We start from the raw sequence: 20,548 nt of genomic DNA on the forward strand, positions 1-20,548 counted from the left end.
ATATGGTGGTGCCTAGGAAACGTGCGTGCGGGACCGTGGCCACCTCCGTGCCTTCAATGAGGACCGGGGGGAGTTCGGGACGGCCTTTTCTGAAATCAATGATCACTGACTGCTACACAGCACAATATCACAATACAGCCTCTCTAGCACTGTCCCTGTATCAGCAGCAGCTCCTCCCCCTACACTGACTGCTACACAGCACTATATCACACTACAGCCTCTCTAGCACTGTCCCTGTATCAGCAGCAGCAGCTCCTCCCCCTACACAGCACAATATCACAATACAGCCTCTCTAGCACTGTCCATGTATCAGCAGCAGCTCCTCCCCCTACACAGCACAATATCAAAATACAGCCTCTCTAACACTGTCCCTGTATCAGCAGCAGCAGCTCCTCCCCCTACACAGCACAATATCACAATACAGCCTCTCTAGCACTGTCCCTGTATCAGCAGCAGCAGCTCCTCCTCCTACATTGACTAAGGCATGCTGTAAAATAGCCAACAGGGTTGTGCCTTTTATAGGTGGGTGCAGGGCCGAATTTACCATAAGGCACTGTGGGCACGTGCCTAGAGGCGCCCTATTGGTCAAGGACGGCATGCCAAATGCCCCTCTTCATTCTGATTAAAAAGCGAGATTGCGATCAATGACTCCCCCGCTCGCCCTGCCCACTTACATGAGGAAACCGTGGCCGCTTTATCATCCGCCCACACAGTGAGCGACAGTCAGCCAGGCGAATGTGTCCCAGTCTCTCCGCCCCCCGCTGTATTTGTTTATGTCTGTACGCAGCACTACCTTCTCAGAAGCAGTAGCTGCGTGCACGGGGGGGGGGGGGGGGGGGGGCACGCAGCTAGGAAGTGAACCACGTGGGCGGGCATCATTTCCCAATTCCATTTGCCTGAACGCTGGAGGTCAGAGACAAGTGAGTGCAAAGGTAGAAAGAAAGCTCTGCTCCCCTCTCCTGTTCACATAGAGCGGCAGTGTCACACAATCCCAGATGTCCTTCAGGAGCAAAATGAGTAATGATAACTTTTGATTAAGACTTTGATTTTTTAGTAACAAATATGCAGCTTTCCTTTACCTAACCTGCTCCTATGAAGTTACTGCAGCCGGAGTGCTATACAATAGTGCAGAAGATTTGATCTTAGGTATGCACTGTGAGTCTGCAGCCAGACTTTCTGCTCTGAACTCTGGCTCACACTTGCAGAAGCAGCTCATTAGCCATGCGTGGTGCTCCCTTTCCTGCTGTAGCATATATTTGCTCTGACAGAGCACTTGATTGCTGTGCTAGAAGGAGAGGGTAAGCAGCACCCAGCAGCAGCACCTCCCTTCCTCCTGAACTGTGACATGCTCTCCACTAGAGAGTAGGCATGTGGCAGCAACCATAGCCACATAGGATAAAAGTAACTGTGTGTGTATACAGTGTGGGTGGCTTTCAGTGTCTGTGGGTGGGTGTACCATGTGTCTGTGGGTTCAGTGTAGGTGGCTACAGTGTCTGTGGGTGTACTCTGTGTCTGTAGGTTCAGTGTAGGTGGCTACAGTGTCTGTGGGTGTACCATGTGTCTGTGGGTTCAGAGTGAGTGGCTACAGTGTCTGTGGGTGTACTCTGTGTCTGTAGGTTCAGTGTAGGTGGCTACAGTGTCTGTGGGTGTACTCTGTGTCTGTGGGTTCAGAGTGAGTGGCTACAGTGTCTGTGAGTGTACTCTGTGTCTGTAGGTTCAGTGTAGGTGGCTACAGTGTCTGTGGGTGTACTCTGTGTCTGTAGGTTCAGTGTAGGTGGCTACAGTGTCTGTGGGTGTACTCTGTGTCTGTAGGTTCAGTGTAGGTGGCTACAGTGTTTGTGGGTGTACTCTGTGTCTGTAGGTTCAGTGTAGGTGGCTACAGTGTCTGTGGGTGTACTCTGTGTCTGTAGGTTCAGTGTAGGTGGCTACAGTGTCTGTGGGTGTACTCTGTGTCTGTGGGTTCAGAGTGAGTGGCTACAGTGTCTGTAAGTGTACTCTGTGTCTGTAGGTTCAGTGTAGGTGGCTACAGTGTCTTTGGGTGTACTCTGTGTCTGTAGGTTCAGTGTAGGTGGCTACAGTGTCTGTGGGTGTACTCTGTGTCTGTAGGTTCAGTGTAGGTGGCTACAGTGTTTGTGGGTGTACTCTGTGTCTGTAGGTTCAGTGTAGGTGGCTACAGTGTCTGTGGGTGTACTCTGTGTCTGTAGGTTCAGTGTAGGTGGCTACAGTGTCTGTGAGTGTACTCTGTGTCTGTAGGTTCAGTGTAGGTGGCTACAGTGTCTGTGAGTGTACTCTGTGCCTGTAGGTTCAGTGTAGGTGGCTACAGTGTCTGTGAGTGCACTCTGTGTCTGTGGGTTCAGAGTGAGTGGCTACAGTGTCTGTGAGTGTACTCTGTGTCTGTAGGTTCAGTGTAGGTGGCTACAGTGTCTGTGGGTGTACTCTGTGTCTGTAGGTTCAGTGTAGGTGGCTACAGTGTCTGTGGGTGTACTCTGTGCCTGTAGGTTCAGTGTAGGTGGCTACAGTGTCTGTGGGTGTACTCTGTGTCTGTAGCTTCAGTGTAGGTGGCTACAGTGTCTGTGAGTGTACTCTGTGCCTGTAGGTTCAGTGTAGGTGGCTACAGTGTCTGTGAGTGCACTCTGTGTCTGTGGGTTCAGAGTGAGTGGCTACAGTGTCTGTGAGTGTACTCTGTGTCTGTAGGTTCAGTGTAGGTGGCTACAGTGTCTGTGGGTGTACTCTGTGTCTGTAGGTTCAGTGTAGGTGGCTACAGTGTTTGTGGGTGTACTCTGTGTCTGTAGGTTCAGTGTAGGTGGCTACAGTGTCTGTGGGTGTACTCTGTGTCTGTAGGTTCAGTGTAGGTGGCTACAGTGTCTGTGAGTGTACTCTGTGTCTGTAGGTTCAGTGTAGGTGGCTACAGTGTCTGTGAGTGTACTCTGTGCCTGTAGGTTCAGTGTAGGTGGCTACAGTGTCTGTGAGTGCACTCTGTGTCTGTGGGTTCAGAGTGAGTGGCTACAGTGTCTGTGAGTGTACTCTGTGTCTGTAGGTTCAGTGTAGGTGGCTACAGTGTCTGTGGGTGTACTCTGTGTCTGTAGGTTCAGTGTAGGTGGCTACAGTGTCTGTGGGTGTACTCTGTGCCTGTAGGTTCAGTGTAGGTGGCTACAGTGTCTGTGGGTGTACTCTGTGTCTGTAGCTTCAGTGTAGGTGGCTACAGTGTCTGTAAGTGTACTCTGTGTCTGTAGGTTCAGTGTAGGTGGCTACAATGTCTGTGGGTGTACTCTGTGTCTGTAGGTTCAGTGTAGGTGGCTACAGTGTCTGTGGGTGTACTCTGTGTCTGTAGGTTCAGTGTAGGTGGCTACAGTGTCTGTGAGTGTACTCTGTGTCTGTAGGTTCAGTGTAGGTGGCTACAGTGTCTGTGGGTGTACTCTGTGTCTGTAGGTTCAGTGTAGGTGGCTACAGTGTCTGTGGGTGTACTCTGTGTCTGTAGGTTCAGTGTAGGTGGCTACAGTGTCTGTGGGTGTACTCTGTGTCTGTAGGTTCAGTGTAGGTGGCTACAGTGTCTGTGAGTGTACTCTGTGTCTGTGGGTTCAGTGGAGGTGGCTACAGTGTCTGTGAGTGTACTCTGTGCCTGTAGGTTCAGTGTAGGTGGCTACAGTGTCTGTGAGTGTACTCTGTGTCTGTAGGTTCAGTGTAGGTGGCTACAGTGTCTGTGAGTGTACTCTATGCCTGTAGGTTCAGTGTAGGTGGCTACAGTGTCTGTGAGTGTACTCTGTGTCTGTGGGTTCAGTGTAGGTGGCTACAGTGTCTGTGGGTGTACTCTGTGTCTGTGGGTTCAGTGTAGGTGGCTACAGTGTCTGTGGGTGTACTCTGTGTCTGTAGGTTCAGTGTAGGTGGCTACAGTGTCTGTGAGTGTACTCTGTGTATGTGGGTTCAGTGTAGGTGGCTACAGTGTCTGTAAATGTCTGTAGGTTCAGTGTAGGTGGCTACAGTGTCTGTGAGTGTACTCTGTGTCTGTAGGTTCAGTGTAGGTGGCTACAATGTCTGTGGGTGTACTCTGTGTCTGTAGGTTCAGTGTAGGTGGCTACAGTGTTTGTGGGTGTACTCTGTGTCTGTAGGTTCAGTGTAGGTGGCTACAGTGTCTGTGGGTGTACTCTGTGTCTGTAGGTTCAGTGTAGGTGGCTACAGTGTCTGTGGGTGTACTCTGTGTCTGTGGGTTCAGAGTGAGTGGCTACAGTGTCTGTAAGTGTACTCTGTGTCTGTAGGTTCAGTGTAGGTGGCTACAGTGTCTTTGGGTGTACTCTGTGTCTGTAGGTTCAGTGTAGGTGGCTACAGTGTCTGTGGGTGTACTCTGTGTCTGTAGGTTCAGTGTAGGTGGCTACAGTGTTTGTGGGTGTACTCTGTGTCTGTAGGTTCAGTGTAGGTGGCTACAGTGTCTGTGGGTGTACTCTGTGTCTGTAGGTTCAGTGTAGGTGGCTACAGTGTCTGTGAGTGTACTCTGTGTCTGTAGGTTCAGTGTAGGTGGCTACAGTGTCTGTGAGTGTACTCTGTGCCTGTAGGTTCAGTGTAGGTGGCTACAGTGTCTGTGAGTGCACTCTGTGTCTGTGGGTTCAGAGTGAGTGGCTACAGTGTCTGTGAGTGTACTCTGTGTCTGTAGGTTCAGTGTAGGTGGCTACAGTGTCTGTGGGTGTACTCTGTGTCTGTAGGTTCAGTGTAGGTGGCTACAGTGTCTGTGGGTGTACTCTGTGCCTGTAGGTTCAGTGTAGGTGGCTACAGTGTCTGTGGGTGTACTCTGTGTCTGTAGCTTCAGTGTAGGTGGCTACAGTGTCTGTAAGTGTACTCTGTGTCTGTAGGTTCAGTGTAGGTGGCTACAATGTCTGTGGGTGTACTCTGTGTCTGTAGGTTCAGTGTAGGTGGCTACAGTGTCTGTGGGTGTACTCTGTGTCTGTAGGTTCAGTGTAGGTGGCTACAGTGTCTGTGAGTGTACTCTGTGTCTGTAGGTTCAGTGTAGGTGGCTACAGTGTCTGTGGGTGTACTCTGTGTCTGTAGGTTCAGTGTAGGTGGCTACAGTGTCTGTGGGTGTACTCTGTGTCTGTAGGTTCAGTGTAGGTGGCTACAGTGTCTGTGGGTGTACTCTGTGTCTGTAGGTTCAGTGTAGGTGGCTACAGTGTCTGTGAGTGTACTCTGTGTCTGTGGGTTCAGTGGAGGTGGCTACAGTGTCTGTGAGTGTACTCTGTGCCTGTAGGTTCAGTGTAGGTGGCTACAGTGTCTGTGAGTGTACTCTTTGTCTGTAGGTTCAGTGTAGGTGGCTACAGTGTCTGTGAGTGTACTCTATGCCTGTAGGTTCAGTGTAGGTGGCTACAGTGTCTGTGAGTGTACTCTGTGTCTGTGGGTTCAGTGTAGGTGGCTACAGTGTCTGTGGGTGTACTCTGTGTCTGTGGGTTCAGTGTAGGTGGCTACAGTGTCTGTGGGTGTACTCTGTGTCTGTAGGTTCAGTGTAGGTGGCTACAGTGTCTGTGAGTGTACTCTGTGTATGTGGGTTCAGTGTAGGTGGCTACAGTGTCTGTGAGTGTCTGTAGGTTCAGTGTAGGTGGCTACAGTGTCTGTGAGTGTACTCTGTGTCTGTAGGTTCAGTGTAGGTGGCTACAGTGTCTGTGAGTGTACTCTGTGTCTGTGGGTTCAGTATAGGTGGCTACAGTGTCTGTGAGTGTACTCTGTGTCTGTGGGTTCAGTGTAGGTGGCTACAGTGTCTGTGGGTGTACTCTGTGTCTGTAGGTTCAGGGTAGGTGGCTACAGTGTCTGTGGGTGTACTCTGTGTCTGTAGGTTCAGTGTAGGTGGCTACAGTGTCTGTGAGTGTACTCTGTGTCTGTAGGTTCAGTGTAGGTGGCTATAGTGTCTGTGAGTGTACTCTGTGTCTGTAGGTTCAGTGTAGGTGGCTACAGTGTCTGTGGGTGTACTCTGTGTCTGTAGGTTCAGTGTAGGTGGCTACAGTGTCTGTGAGTGTACTCTGTGTCTGTAGGTTCAGTGTAGGTGGCTACAATGTCTGTGGGTGTACTCTGTGTCTGTAGGTTCAGTGTAGGTGGCTACAGTGTCTGTGAGTGAACTCTGTGTCTGTGGGTTCAGTGGAGGTGGCTACAGTGTCTGTGAGTGTACTCTGTGCCTGTAGGTTCAGTGTAGGTGGCTACAGTGTCTGTGAGTGTACTCTGTGTCTGTAGGTTCAGTGTAGGTGGCTACAGTGTCTGTGAGTGTACTCTGTGTCTGTGGGTTCAGTGTAGGTGGCTACAGTGTCTGTGAGTGTACTCTGTGTCTGTAGGTTCAGTGTAGGTGGCTACAGTGTCTGTGAGTGTACTCTGTGTCTGTGGGTTCAGTGTAGGTGGCTACAGTGTCTGTGGGTGTACTCTGTGTCTGTGGGTTCAGTGTAGGTGGCTACAGTGTCTGTGGGTGTACTCTGTGTCTGTAGGTTCAGTGTAGGTGGCTACAGTGTCTGTGAGTGTCTGTAGGTTCAGTGTAGGTGGCTACAGTGTCTGTGAGTGTACTCTGTGTCTGTAGGTTCAGTGTAGGTGGCTACAGTGTCTGTGAGTGTACTCTGTGTCTGTGGGTTCAGTGTAGGTGGCTACAGTGTCTGTGAGTGTACTCTGTGTCTGTGGGTTCAGTGTAGGTGGCTACAGTGTCTGTGGGTGTACTCTGTGTATGTAGGTTCAGGGTAGGTGGCTACAGTGTCTGTGGGTGTACTCTGTGTCTGTAGGTTCAGTGTAGGTGGCTACAGTGTCTGTGAGTGTACTCTGTGTCTGTAGGTTCAGTGTAGGTGGCTACAGTGTCTGTGAGTGTACTCTGTGTCTGTAGGTTCAGTGTAGGTGGCTACAGTGTCTGTGAGTGTACTCTGTGTCTGTAGGTTCATTGTAGGTGGCTACAGTGTCTGTGGGTGTACTCTGTGTCTGTAGGTTCAGTGTAGGTGGCTACAGTGTCTGTGGGTGTACTCTGTGTCTGTAGGTTCAGTGTAGGTGGCTACAGTGTCTGTGAGTGTACTCTGTGTCTGTAGGTTCAATGTAGGTGGCTACAGTGTCTGTGGGTGTACTCTGTGTCTGTGGGTTGAGTGTGGGTGGCTACAGTGTCTGTGGGTGTACTCTGTGTCTGTAGGTTCAGTGTAGGTGGCTACAGTGTCTGTGGGTGTACTCTGTGTCTGTAGGTTCAGTGTAGGTGGCTACAGTGTCTGTGAGTGTACTCTGTGTCTGTAGGTTCAGTGTAGGTGGCTACAATGTCTGTGGGTGTACTCTGTGTCTGTAGGTTCAGTGTAGGTGGCTACAGTGTCTGTGAGTGAACTCTGTGTCTGTGGGTTCAGTGGAGGTGGCTACAGTGTCTGTGAGTGTACTCTGTGCCTGTAGGTTCAGTGTAGGTGGCTACAGTGTCTGTGAGTGTACTCTGTGTCTGTAGGTTCAGTGTAGGTGGCTACAGTGTCTGTGAGTGTACTCTGTGTCTGTAGGTTCAGTGTAGGTGGCTACAGTGTCTGTGAGTGTACTCTGTGTCTGTGGGTTCAGTGTAGGTGGCTACAGTGTCTGTGAGTGTACTCTGTGTCTGTAGGTTCAGTGTAGGTGGCTACAGTGTCTGTGAGTGTACTCTGTGTCTGTGGGTTCAGTGTAGGTGGCTACAGTGTCTGTGGGTGTACTCTGTGTCTGTGGGTTCAGTGTAGGTGGCTACAGTGTCTGTGGGTGTACTCTGTGTCTGTAGGTTCAGTGTAGGTGGCTACAGTGTCTGTGAGTGTCTGTAGGTTCAGTGTAGGTGGCTACAGTGTCTGTGAGTGTACTCTGTGTCTGTAGGTTCAGTGTAGGTGGCTACAGTGTCTGTGAGTGTACTCTGTGTCTGTGGGTTCAGTGTAGGTGGCTACAGTGTCTGTGAGTGTACTCTGTGTCTGTGGGTTCAGTGTAGGTGGCTACAGTGTCTGTGGGTGTACTCTGTGTATGTAGGTTCAGGGTAGGTGGCTACAGTGTCTGTGGGTGTACTCTGTGTCTGTAGGTTCAGTGTAGGTGGCTACAGTGTCTGTGAGTGTACTCTGTGTCTGTAGGTTCAGTGTAGGTGGCTACAGTGTCTGTGAGTGTACTCTGTGTCTGTAGGTTCAGTGTAGGTGGCTACAGTGTCTGTGAGTGTACTCTGTGTCTGTAGGTTCATTGTAGGTGGCTACAGTGTCTGTGGGTGTACTCTGTGTCTGTAGGTTCAGTGTAGGTGGCTACAGTGTCTGTGGGTGTACTCTGTGTCTGTAGGTTCAGTGTAGGTGGCTACAGTGTCTGTGAGTGTACTCTGTGTCTGTAGGTTCAATGTAGGTGGCTACAGTGTCTGTGGGTGTACTCTGTGTCTGTGGGTTGAGTGTGGGTGGCTACAGTGTCTGTGGGTGTACTCTGTGTCTGTAGGTTCAGTGTAGGTGGCTACAGTGTCTGTGGGTGTACTCTGTGTCTGTAGGTTCAGTGTAGGTGGCTACAGTGTCTGTGGGTGTACTCTGTGTCTGTAGGTTCAGTGTAGGTGGCTACAGTGTCTGTGAGTGTACTCTATGTCTGTAGGTTCAGTGTAGGTGGCTACAGTGTCTGTGAGTGTACTCTGTGTCTGTAGGTTCAGTGTAGGTGGCTACAGTGTCTGTGAGTGTACTCTGTGTCTGTAGGTTCAGTGTAGGTGGCTACAGTGTCTGTGAGTGTACTCTGTGTCTGTAGGTTCAGTGTAGGTGGCTACAGTGGTTGTGGGTGTACTCTGTGTCTGTATGTTCAGTGTAGGTGGCTACAGTGTCTGTGGGTGTACTCTGTGTCTGTAGGTTCAGTGTAGGTGGCTACAGTGTCTGTGAGTGTACTCTGTGTCTGTAGGTTCAGTGTAGGTGGCTACAGTGTCTGTGAGTGTACTCTGTGTCTGTAGGTTCAGTGTAGGTGGCTACAGTGTCTGTGAGTGTACTCTGTGTCTGTAGGTTCAGTGTAGGTGGCTACAGTGTCTGTGGGTGTACTCTGTGTCTGTATGTTCAGTGTAGGTGGCTACAGTGTCTGTGGGTGTACTCTGTGTCTGTAGGTTCAGTGTAGGTGGCTACAGTGTCTGTGAGTGTACTCTGTGTCTGTAGGTTCAGTGTAGGTGGCTACAGTGTCTGTGGGTGTACTCTGTGTCTGTAGGTTCAGTGTAGGTGGCTACAGTGTCTGTGGGTGTACTCTGTGTCTGTAGGTTCAGTGTAGGTGGCTACAGTGTCTGTGGGTGTACTCTGTGTCTGTAGGTTCAGGGTAGGTGGCTACAGTGTCTGTGGGTGTACTCTGTGTCTGTGGGTTCAGTGTAGGTGGCTACAGTGTCTGTGGGTGTACTCTGTGTCTGTAGGTTCAGTGTAGGTGGCTACAGTGTCTGTGGGTGTACTCTGTGTCTGTAGGTTCAGGGTATGTGACTACAGTGTCTGTGGGTGTACTCTGTGTCTCTGGGTTCAGTGTAGGTGGCTACAGTGTCTGTGAGTGTACTCTGTGTCTGTATGTTCAGGGTAGGTGGCTACAGTGTCTGTGGGTGTACTCTGTGTCTGTAGGTTCAGTGTAGGTGGCTACAGTGTCTGTGGGTGTACTTTGTGTCTGTAGGTTCAGTGTAGGTGGCTACAGTGTCTGTGAGTGTACTCTGTGTCTGTAGGTTCAGTGTAGGTGGCTACAGTGTCTGTGAGTGTACTCTGTGTCTGTAGGTTCAGGGTAGGTGGCTACAGTGTCTGTGGGTGTACTCTGTGTCTGTAGGTTCAGGGTAGGTGGCTACAGTGTCTGTGGGAAGCGAGTTGAAAGCAGAGTTCTGCAAGGATGCACTGCATAACTGCAGTGAGTGACTGGGGTGACACAAGAGAAGACACTGTAGAGGGATGGAGAGCTGCCTGGTGGTGGTGGCTGCATCGTGGACTCTGGGGGATAAGGTAAGAGTGTGAGCTGCTACATGCAAACTGACAGTGAGGGACTTTGAAATGTTTCATCAGGACAGGTGTAGGTGAAAATAACTATAACCCTTCAAGGCAGCGCATTTCCCCCAACCAAACTGAGTGAATCTGCCTTGTGCTTGTGTTGATATCTTGCTGTGCAGCTTTAACCTCTTGCCGACCGCGTTACGCCAATAAGCGTGACCGCGGCGGCAGCCCCAGGACCGCCTTACGCCAATTGGCGTAAAGTCCTGGGGCTCTGTTTTGCAGGAGATCGTGCGCAGGCTGCGCCGCGCATCTCATGCTCGGAGGGCGGAGCTCCGCCCCGCCTTCAGTCTCCGAACGGCTATAGCCGCTCGGGAGACTGTTAGACGGCGTGATTGCCGTGTATTTACAAGATGCAGCACTACGATCAGCAGCAGCGCTGCACTGGGGACAGCTGTGTGACACGGCTGTCCCCCTGGGGGACAAGAGAGCGATCGGCTCTCATAGGCAGAAGCCTATGACAGCCGATCGCCATAATTGGCTGGCTGTGGGGAAGGAAGAAATTTAAAGACACGGGTTTTTTAAAAACAAAACAATAATATTTATTACAAAAAAAATAAACATGGGGGAGCGACCAGACCCCACCAACAGAGAGCTCTGTTGCTGGGGAGAAAAGGGGGGGGGGGGAATCACTTGTGTGCTGTGTTGTGCGGCCCTGTAGCTTGGCCTTAAAGCTGCAGTGGCCAATTTAGCTAAAAATGGCCTGGTCACTAGGGGGGTTTAGCACTGCAGTCCTCAAGTGGTTAAAGGGCCCTGACCCTCCTTTAACAGACAGGAACAAAGGCATGTGACTGGCACCTACGTGGAAAAAACTGTTGCCACCATTCTTTGTTGCCACCATTAAAGACACATAATTACTGATATACGGACACCTCTGGAGAGGTGCCGTTTCCATCTGGGCCCCTTCCTGTTGCTTCAGTGTCTCTTCATCAGATTGTCTCTCATTGGTGGCAGCAGTGACTCTGAACAGTTGCACAGGCCCACAGAAAGCACATTGGTGCATATGAAAGCTTGCTTTCTGTGGACCTTTCTGGTAGAGATACCATGCAGGCCCAGTTCAGATGCTTGCACTCTGGTACACTGGAGATGTGTCACTTATAAGCTCATGTATGCCCGGTGCACCAACGCACAAGCATACAGCTGAGTGACTGGATTCCACTTGCTCAAAATATGGAGAGGGATAGCACGGAACAGAGGGGGCCCAGGAGGTCCCCTCATAGGTTTTCCTTTTAAAAAATGGTCTCTGTTCAGGTACCATTTACATGTATTTTGTATTAGAATTAAAATAAACCTTGAAAACAAAGCCTCTTATTGCCCTGTGCGTGTTCCATACCTACTGTGTGGATTTCTGAATGCAATCTTTTTGGGATAGTGGTCCTTTAAGGAAGTTTGCTGTAGTTTGGAAATTGTGTCAATCATTTCTCTCTTGTCACTGCTGTCTTATTCATGCTGGCTCTTCTGCCTTCATTCTGATCTGTTTATATTGTTAGTTGATATTTTAGTGTCCTTAAAGTGTCCGAAAGTCACTTCAGTATTGCTACTTACCTGTTTAGAGGGAAGGCTCTGGATCTCATAGTGGCCAATAGTTCTGGCCATTTCATTGCTTTCCTCCATTAAAGCTATTCAACCCAGATAGGTTGAATAGCTCTTTTGCTCCCTGACAACTGCCAAAAATGAGCCCATCTGTATTAGGCATGCAGGAGTCTGGCCCTTGCTTGTCCAGTAGGCTTGTGTTGGCCTTCTGTAGCTGTGAGGAAAGCTTTGGGTGCCAAAGAATCGTCCATGTCAAATACCTTCAACAGAGGACATCGCTAGAATGGCTGGGCCTATAAAGCTATGGGTACACTATAAATAGGTTCCAAAGCCTTACCAAAACCTGATGTGTACTTTCTCACTTCAGGTTTTTCTTTAAAGATGAACTCCAATTACAAATGGCAGATTGTACTCAATTATTCAAGATACACATTTTTACCTTAATTATCTGGGTTTCAGCTCCAAATATGCTTCTCAGCTCTCCGTATATCTAGATATTGGTGTAAACCTTACCCCACCAGTGATGTTTAACCTTCTCTAATAAAGCACCCTGGGAGTTCAACTGATTGAACTGAAAAAAAAAAGAGACCGGTAATTGGGGGTGTGGCCTGTACTGAGGGGCAGAGTTTAAGGCGCCAGAACCTCTGTGCCTACAAGCTCCTGAGGTGTAAATCCGGCCCTGGGTGGGGGAGTGGCCCGGGTGGTGATTGGCTTGGATTGGCTGACTGCAGGGTGAAGGGTAAAGAAATGGCCCTATGGGATTGTATAGGGCGTGCGTGAATGCAGCATACTGTTCGTCACCGAGGGGAGCTGGCGAATGGTTGATATTTGTTGATATTTGCCGGGAACTGTATGCCTGCTACCAACATTACTTCTACAGGAGATGTGAGCAGTCATCGCACTCCTCTGCTTTGTGCTGGTGTCTTCCATTATGTATTATTATATTTCTTTCCCCAGCAGAAGGACCTGACATGAAAAACATCTCAGAAGACCATGCCGTTACTGACGTAGATGAAGACACCACTCCTGCTTCTGCAGTGAGGACTCCCTTGTTGCCGAATGTCCACCAAACACCTGAAGCCTCTGAGGAGGCCTCTGAGGATAAATCATATAATGCTGACACAAGCATACAATCAGAGCTTCCCAGTATGGATGGATTTCTGGAACCCTGTGATCTTATAGAAGCCCTTCCCCATAAATCAGAAACTGTTACAGCAAACATTCATCCTGAAATTTACAACGCAGATGGGTCATCGGATCCTTCTCACTATGGCTTCCCGGAATTTCCCTCCAATACGTCGAGCGGTGTCAGTCAGACGTCCGCACACAGAAGCCGTAGGATATATCAGTGTCCAGACTGTGGCAAATGCTTCAACCACAGCGGCAACCTCATTGTACATCGCAGAATTCACACAGGAGAGAAGCCCTATCAGTGTCATGACTGTGGAAAAGCCTTCGCTCACCGATCAAACCTGGTCCAGCATCAGACCATTCACAGAGCACAGACCATTCAGCAATCTGCTGTGTGGAGGAATGGTCTATCTACATCTCTAGACATTGGGAGACGTCAGAAACCTTGTGACGTATTTTCATGATATCTTTATTTCTTCTGTCTGTGAAGCTGTCCTCCTCTGCACTGCCATTGTCTTCTTCTTTTCCTCTTTATCTTTGCTGTCCCTCTTTTCTGGAAAGCTCTCCTCCTCCTCCTCCTCTTCATGGTCATTATCCTCTTCTCACCTCTGTGTAGCTCTTCTCCTCTTTATTGCAACTGTCCTCTTCCTCTCACCTCTGTGTAGCTCTTCTCCTTCTCTTCACTGTCACTATCAGAGCCGCAACAGTTTGCGCCATACATTATAGATGCGGTGCATCCAAAAACAACCACCCTCAGTATAGGTAGCCAGGTATAGTTTCCCCCAGTATGGGTAGCCAGTATAGCTGCACCCAGTATAGGTTAGCTAGGTAGGTGCCCCTAGTATAGGTATCCAGTATAGTTGCCCCCAGGCCCAGTATAGGTTGCCAGTATAGTTGCCCCAGTATAGGTAGCCAGGTAGGTGCCCCCAGTATAAGTAGCCAGTATAGTTTCCCCCTAGTATAGGCTAGCCAGGTAGGTGCCCCCAGTATAGGTAGCCAGTATAGTTGCCTCCAGTATAGGTAGTCAGGTGCCCCAGTATAGGTAGCCAGTATAGTTGCCTCCAGTATAGGTAGTCAGATAGGTGTGCCAGTATCGTTGCCCCAGTATAGGTAGCCAGGTAAGTCACCCCAGTAGAGGTAGCCAGTATAGTTGCCTCCAGTATAGGTAGTCAGATAGGTGTGCCAGTATAGTTGCCCCACTATAGGTAGCCAGGTAGGTGCCCCCAGTATAAGTAGCCAGTATAGTTTCCCCTAGTATAGGCTAGCCAGGTAGGTGCCCCGAGTATAGGTAGCCAGTATTGTTGCCCCCAGGCCCAGTATAGGTTGCCAGTTTAGTTGCCACAATTATAGGTTAGCCAGGTAGGTGTCCCAGTATAGGTAGCCAGTATTGTTGCCCCAGTATAGGTAGCCAGGTAAGTGCCCCCAGTATAGGTAGCCGGTATAGGTACCTCCAGTATAGGTAGTCAGATAGGTGTGCCAGTATCGTTGCCCCAGTATAGGTAGTCAGGTAGGTGCCCCAGTATAGGTAGCCAGTATAGTTGCCTCCAGTATAGGTAGTCAGATAGGTGTGCCAGTATCGTTGCCCCAGTATAGGTAGCCAGGTAGGTGCCCCCAGTATAAGTAGCCAGTATAGTTTCCCCTAGTATAGGCTAGCCAGGTAGGTGCCCCGAGTATAGGTAGCCAGTATTGTTGCCCCCAGGCCCAGTATAGGTTGCCAGTTTAGTTGCCACAATTATAGGTTAGCCAGGTAGGTGTCCCAGTATAGGTAGCCAGTATTGTTGCCCCAGTATAGGTAGCCAGGTAGGTGCCCCCAGTATAGGTAGCCGGTATAGGTGCCTCCAGTATAGGTAGCCAGTATAGGTACCTCCAGTATAGGTAGCCAGTATTGTTGCCCCAGTATAGGTAGCCAGGTAGGTGCCCCCAGTATAGGTAGCCGGTATAGGTGCCTCCAGTATAGGTAGCCAGTATTGTTGCCCCAGTATAGGTAGCCAGTATTGTTGCCCCAGTATAGGTAGCCAGGTAGGTGCCCCCAGTATAGGTAGCCAGCATAGGTACCTCCAGTATAGGTAGCCAGTATTGTTACCCCAGTATAGGTAGCCAGGTAGGTGCCCCCAGTATAGGTAGCCGGTATAGGTGCCTCCAGTATAGGTAGCCAGTATTGTTGCCCCAGTATAGGTAGCCAGTATTGTTGCCCCAGTATAGGTAGCCAGGTAGGTGCCCCCAGTATAGGTAGCCGGTATAGGTACCTCCAGTATAGGTAGCCAGTATTGTTGCCCCAGTATAGGTAGCCAGTATAGGTGCCTCCAGTATAGGTAGCCGGTATAGGTGCCTCCAGTATAGGTAGCCAGTATTGTTGCCCCAGTATAGGTAGCCAGGTAGGTGCCCCCAGTATAGGTAGCCGGTATAGGTGCCTCCAGTATAGGTAGCCAGTATTGTTGCCCCAGTATAGGTAGCCAGTATAGGTGCCTCCAGTATAGGTAGCCAGTATAGGTGCCTCCAGTATAGGTAGCCGGTATAGGTGCCTCCAGTATAGGTAGCCAGTATTGTTGCCCCAGTATAGGTAGCCAGGTAGGTGCCCCCAGTATAGGTAGCCAGTATAGGTGCCTTCAGTATATGTAGCCAGTATTCTTGCCCCAGTATAGGTAGCCAGTATTGTTGCCCCAGTATAGGTAGCCAGGTAGGTGCCCACAGTATAGGTAGCCGGTATAGGTACCTCCAGTATAGGTAGCCAGTATTGTTGCCCCAGTATAGGTAGCCAGTATTGTTGCCCCAGTATAGGTAGCCAGTATTGTTGCCCCAGTATAGGTAGCCAGGTAGGTGCCCCCAGTATAGGTAGCAGGTATAGGTACCTCAAGTATAGGTAGCCAGTATTGTTGCCCCAGTATAGGTAGCCGGTATAGGTGCCTCCAGTATAGGTAGCCGGTATAGGTGCCTCCAGTATAGGTAGCCAGTATTGTTGCCCCAGTATAGGTAGCCGGTATAGGTGCCTCCAGTATAGGTAGCCGGTATAGGTGCCTCCAGTATAGGTAGCCAGTATTTTTGCCCCAGTATAGGTAGCCAGGTAGGTGCCCCCAGTATAGGAAGCCGGTATAGGTGCCTCCAGTATAGGTAGCCAGGTAGGTGTCCCAGTATAGATAGCCAGTATTGTTGCCCCAGTATAGGTAGCCAGTATTGTTGCCCCAGTATAGGTAGCCAGTTAGGTGCCCCCAGTATAGGTAGCAGGTATAGGTACCTCCAGTATAGGTAGCCAGTATTGTTGCCCCAGTATAGGTAGCCAGTATAGGTGCCTCCAGTATAGGTAGCCGATATAGGTGCCTCCAGTATAGGTAGCCAGTATTGTTGCCCCAGTATAGGTAGCCAGGTAGGTGCCCCCAGTATAGGAAGCCGGTATAGGTGCCTCCAGTATAGGTAGCCAGGTAGGTGTCCCAGTATAGGTAGCCAGTATTGTTGCCCCAGTATAGGTAGCCAGTATTGTTGCCCCAGTATAGGTAGCCAGGTAGGTGCCCCCAGTATAGGTAGCCGGTATAGGTGCCTCCAGTATAGGTAGCCAGTATTGTTGCCCCAGTATAGGTAGCCAGGTAGGTGCCCCCAGTATAGGTAGCCGGTATAGGTGCCTCCAGTATAGGTAGCCAGGTAGGTGTCCCAGTATAGGTATCCGGTATAGGTGCCTCCAGTATAGGTAGCCAGGTAGGTGTCCCAGTATAGGTAGCCGGTATAGGTGCCTCCAGTATAGGTAGCCAGGTAGGTGCCCCCAGTATAGGTAGCCGGTATAGGTGCCTCCAGTATAGGTAGCCAGGTAGGTGTCCCAGTATAGGTAGCCGGTATAGGTGCCTCCAGTATAGGTAGCCAGTATTGTTGCCCCAGTATAGGTAGCCAGGTAGGTGCCCACAGTATAGGTAGCCGGTATAGGTACCTCCAGTATAGGTAGCCAGTATTGTTGCCCCAGTATAGGTAGCCAGTATTGTTGCCCCAGTATAGGTAGCCAGTATTGTAGCCCCAGTATAGGTAGCCAGGTAGGTGCCCCCAGTATAGGTAGCAGGTATAGGTACCTCAAGTATAGGTAGCCAGTATTGTTGCCCCAGTATAGGTAGCCGGTATAGGTGCCTCCAGTATAGGTAGCCGGTATAGGTGCCTCCAGTATAGGTAGCCGGTATAGGTGCCTCCAGTATAGGTAGCCGGTATAGGTGCCTCCAGTATAGGTAGCCGGTATAGGTGCCTCCAGTATAGGTAGCCAGTATTTTTGCCCCAGTATAGGTAGCCAGGTAGGTGCCCCCAGTATAGGAAGCCGGTATAGGTGCCTCCAGTATAGGTAGCCAGGTAGGTGTCCCAGTATAGATAGCCAGTATTGTTGCCCCAGTATAGGTAGCCAGTATTGTTGCCCCAGTATAGGTAGCCAGGTAGGTGCCCCCAGTATAGGTAGCAGGTATAGGTACCTCCAGTATAGGTAGCCAGTATTGTTGCCCCAGTATAGGTAGCCAGTATAGGTGCCTCCAGTATAGGTAGCCGATATAGGTGCCTCCAGTATAGGTAGCCAGTATTGTTGCCCCAGTATAGGTAGCCAGGTAGGTGCCCCCAGTATAGGAAGCCGGTATAGGTGCCTCCAGTATAGGTAGCCAGGTAGGTGTCCCAGTATAGGTAGCCAGTATTGTTGCCCCAGTATAGGTAGCCAGTATTGTTGCCCCAGTATAGGTAGCCAGGTAGGTGCCCCCAGTATAGGTAGCCGGTATAGGTGCCTCCAGTATAGGTAGCCAGTATTGTTGCCCCAGTATAGGTAGCCAGGTAGGTGCCCCCAGTATAGGTAGCCGGTATAGGTGCCTCCAGTATAGGTAGCCAGGTAGGCGTCCCAGTATAGGTATCCGGTATAGGTGCCTCCAGTATAGGTAGCCAGGTAGGTGTCCCAGTATAGGTAGCCGGTATAGGTGCCTCCAGTATAGGTAGCCAGGTAGGTGCCCCCAGTATAGGTAGCCGGTATAGGTGCCTCCAGTATAGGTAGCCAGGTAGGTGTCCCAGTATAGGTAGCCGGTATAGGTGCCTCCAGTATAGGTAGCCAGGTAGGTGTCCCAGTATAGGTAGCCGGTATAGGTGCCTCCAGTATAGGTAGCCAGGTAGGTGTCCCAATATAGGTAGCCAGTATTGTTGCCTCAGTATAGGTAGCCAGTATTGTTGCCCCAGTATAGGTAGCCAGGTAGGTGCCCCCAGTATAGGTAGCCGGTATAGGTGCCTCCAGTATAGGTAGCCGGTATAGGTAACACCAGTATAGGTAGCCAGTATTGTTGCCCCAGTATAGGTAGCCAGGTAGGTGCCCCCAGTATAGGTAGCCGGTATAGGTGCCTCCAGTATAGGTAGCCAGTATTGTTGCCCCAGTATAGGTAGCCAGTATTGTTGCCCCAGTATAGGTAGCCAGGTAGGTGCCCCCAGTATAGGTAGCCGGTATAGGTACCTCCAGTATAGGTAGCCAGTATTGTTGCCCCAGTATAGGTAGCCAGTATAGGTGCCTCCAGTATAGGTAGCCGGTATAGGTGCCTCCAGTATAGGTAGCCAGTATTGTTGCCCCAGTATAGGTAGCCAGGTAGGTGCCCCCAGTATAGGTAGCCGGTATAGGTGCCTCCAGTATAGGTAGCCAGTATTGTTGCCCCAGTATAGGTAGCCAGTATAGGTGCCTCCAGTATAGGTAGCCAGTATAGGTGCCTCCAGTATAGGTAGCCGTATAGGTGCCTCCAGTATAGGTAGCCAGTATTGTTGCCCCAGTATAGGTAGCCAGGTAGGTGCCCCCAGTATAGGTAGCCGGTATAGGTGCCTTCAGTATAGGTAGCCAGTATTCTTGCCCCAGTATAGGTAGCCAGTATTGTTGCCCCAGTATAGGTAGCCAGGTAGGTGCCCACAGTATAGGTAGCCGGTATAGGTACCTCCAGTATAGGTAGCCAGTATTGTTGCCCCAGTATAGGTAGCCAGTATTGTCTCCCCAGTATAGGTAGCCAGTATTGTTGCCCCAGTATAGGTAGCCAGGTAGGTGCCCCCAGTATAGGTAGCAGGTATAGGTACCTCAAGTATAGGTAGCCAGTATTGTTGCCCCAGTATAGGTAGCCGGTATAGGTGCCTCCAGTATAGGTAGCCGGTATAGGTGCCTCCAGTATAGGTAGCCAGTATTGTTGCCCCAGTATAGGTAGCCAGTATTGTTGCCCCAGTATAGGTAGCCAGGTAGGTGCCCCCAGTATAGGTAGCCGGTATAGGTACCTCCAGTATAGGTAGCCAGTATTGTTGCCCCAGTATAGGTAGCCAGTATAGGTGCCTCCAGTATAGGTAGCCGGTATAGGTGCCTCCAGTATAGGTAGCCAGTATTGTTGCCCCAGTATAGGTAGCCAGGTAGGTGCCCCCAGTATAGGTAGCCGGTATAGGTGCCTCCAGTATAGGTAGCCAGTATTGTTGCCCCAGTATAGGTAGCCAGTATAGGTGCCTCCAGTATAGGTAGCCAGTATAGGTGCCTCCAGTATAGGTAGCCGGTATAGGTGCCTCCAGTATAGGTAGCCAGTATTGTTGCCCCAGTATAGGTAGCCAGGTAGGTGCCCCCAGTATAGGTAGCCAGTATAGGTGCCTTCAGTATATGTAGCCAGTATTCTTGCCCCAGTATAGGTAGCCAGTATTGTTGCCCCAGTATAGGTAGCCAGGTAGGTGCCCACAGTATAGGTAGCCGGTATAGGTACCTCCAGTATAGGTAGCCAGTATTGTTGCCCCAGTATAGGTAGCCAGTATTGTTGCCCCAGTATAGGTAGCCAGTATTGTTGCCCCAGTATAGGTAGCCAGGTAGGTGCCCCCAGTATAGGTAGCAGGTATAGGTACCTCAAGTATAGGTAGCCAGTATTGTTGCCCCAGTATAGGTAGCCGGTATAGGTGCCTCCAGTATAGGTAGCCGGTATAGGTGCCTCCAGTATAGGTAGCCAGTATTGTTGCCCCAGTATAGGTAGCCGGTATAGGTGCCTCCAGTATAGGTAGCCGGTATAGGTGCCTCCAGTATAGGTAGCCAGTATTTTTGCCCCAGTATAGGTAGCCAGGTAGGTGCCCCCAGTATAGGAAGCCGGTATAGGTGCCTCCAGTATAGGTAGCCAGGTAGGTGTCCCAGTATAGATAGCCAGTATTGTTGCCCCAGTATAGGTAGCCAGTATTGTTGCCCCAGTATAGGTAGCCAGTTAGGTGCCCCCAGTATAGGTAGCAGGTATAGGTACCTCCAGTATAGGTAGCCAGTATTGTTGCCCCAGTATAGGTAGCCAGTATAGGTGCCTCCAGTGTAGGTAGCCGATATAGGTGCCTCCAGTATAGGTAGCCAGTATTGTTGCCCCAGTATAGGTAGCCAGGTAGGTGCCCCCAGTATAGGAAGCCGGTATAGGTGCCTCCAGTATAGGTAGCCAGGTAGGTGTCCCAGTATAGGTAGCCAGTATTGTTGCCCCAGTATAGGTAGCCAGTATTGTTGCCCCAGTATAGGTAGCCAGGTAGGTGCCCCCAGTATAGGTAGCCGGTATAGGTGCCTCCAGTATAGGTAGCCAGTATTGTTGCCCCAGTATAGGTAGCCAGGTAGGTGCCCCCAGTATAGGTAGCCGGTATAGGTGCCTCCAGTATAGGTAGCCAGGTAGGTGTCCCAGTATAGGTATCCGGTATAGGTGCCTCCAGTATAGGTAGCCAGGTAGGTGTCCCAGTATAGGTAGCCGGTATAGGTGCCTCCAGTATAGGTAGCCAGGTAGGTGCCCCCAGTATAGGTAGCCGGTATAGGTGCCTCCAGTATAGGTAGCCAGGTAGGTGTCCCAGTATAGGTAGCCGGTATAGGTGCCTCCAGTATAGGTAGCCAGTATTGTTGCCCCAGTATAGGTAGCCAGGTAGGTGCCAACAGTATAGGTAGCCGGTATAGGTACCTCCAGTATAGGTAGCCAGTATTGTTGCTCCAGTATAGGTAGCCAGTATTGTTG

At 50.4% G+C, this 20,548-nt stretch overlaps 1 protein-coding gene across 1 annotated transcript in view; it reads left to right on the forward strand.

The window, feature by feature from the left end:
* Positions 1-20,548, forward strand: part of LOC137535597 (zinc finger protein 850-like) — a 77,820-nt gene that overhangs the window by 38,015 nt on the left and 19,257 nt on the right. The window contains exon 7 of the mRNA XM_068257444.1: positions 12,420-13,040. Within this exon, the coding sequence (XP_068113545.1) occupies positions 12,420-13,040 (621 nt within the window). The remainder of the gene's footprint in view (positions 1-12,419; positions 13,041-20,548) is intronic.

Source organism: Hyperolius riggenbachi, chromosome 10, assembly GCF_040937935.1.
Source record: "Hyperolius riggenbachi isolate aHypRig1 chromosome 10, aHypRig1.pri, whole genome shotgun sequence".
Taxonomy (NCBI): domain Eukaryota; kingdom Metazoa; phylum Chordata; class Amphibia; order Anura; family Hyperoliidae; genus Hyperolius; species Hyperolius riggenbachi.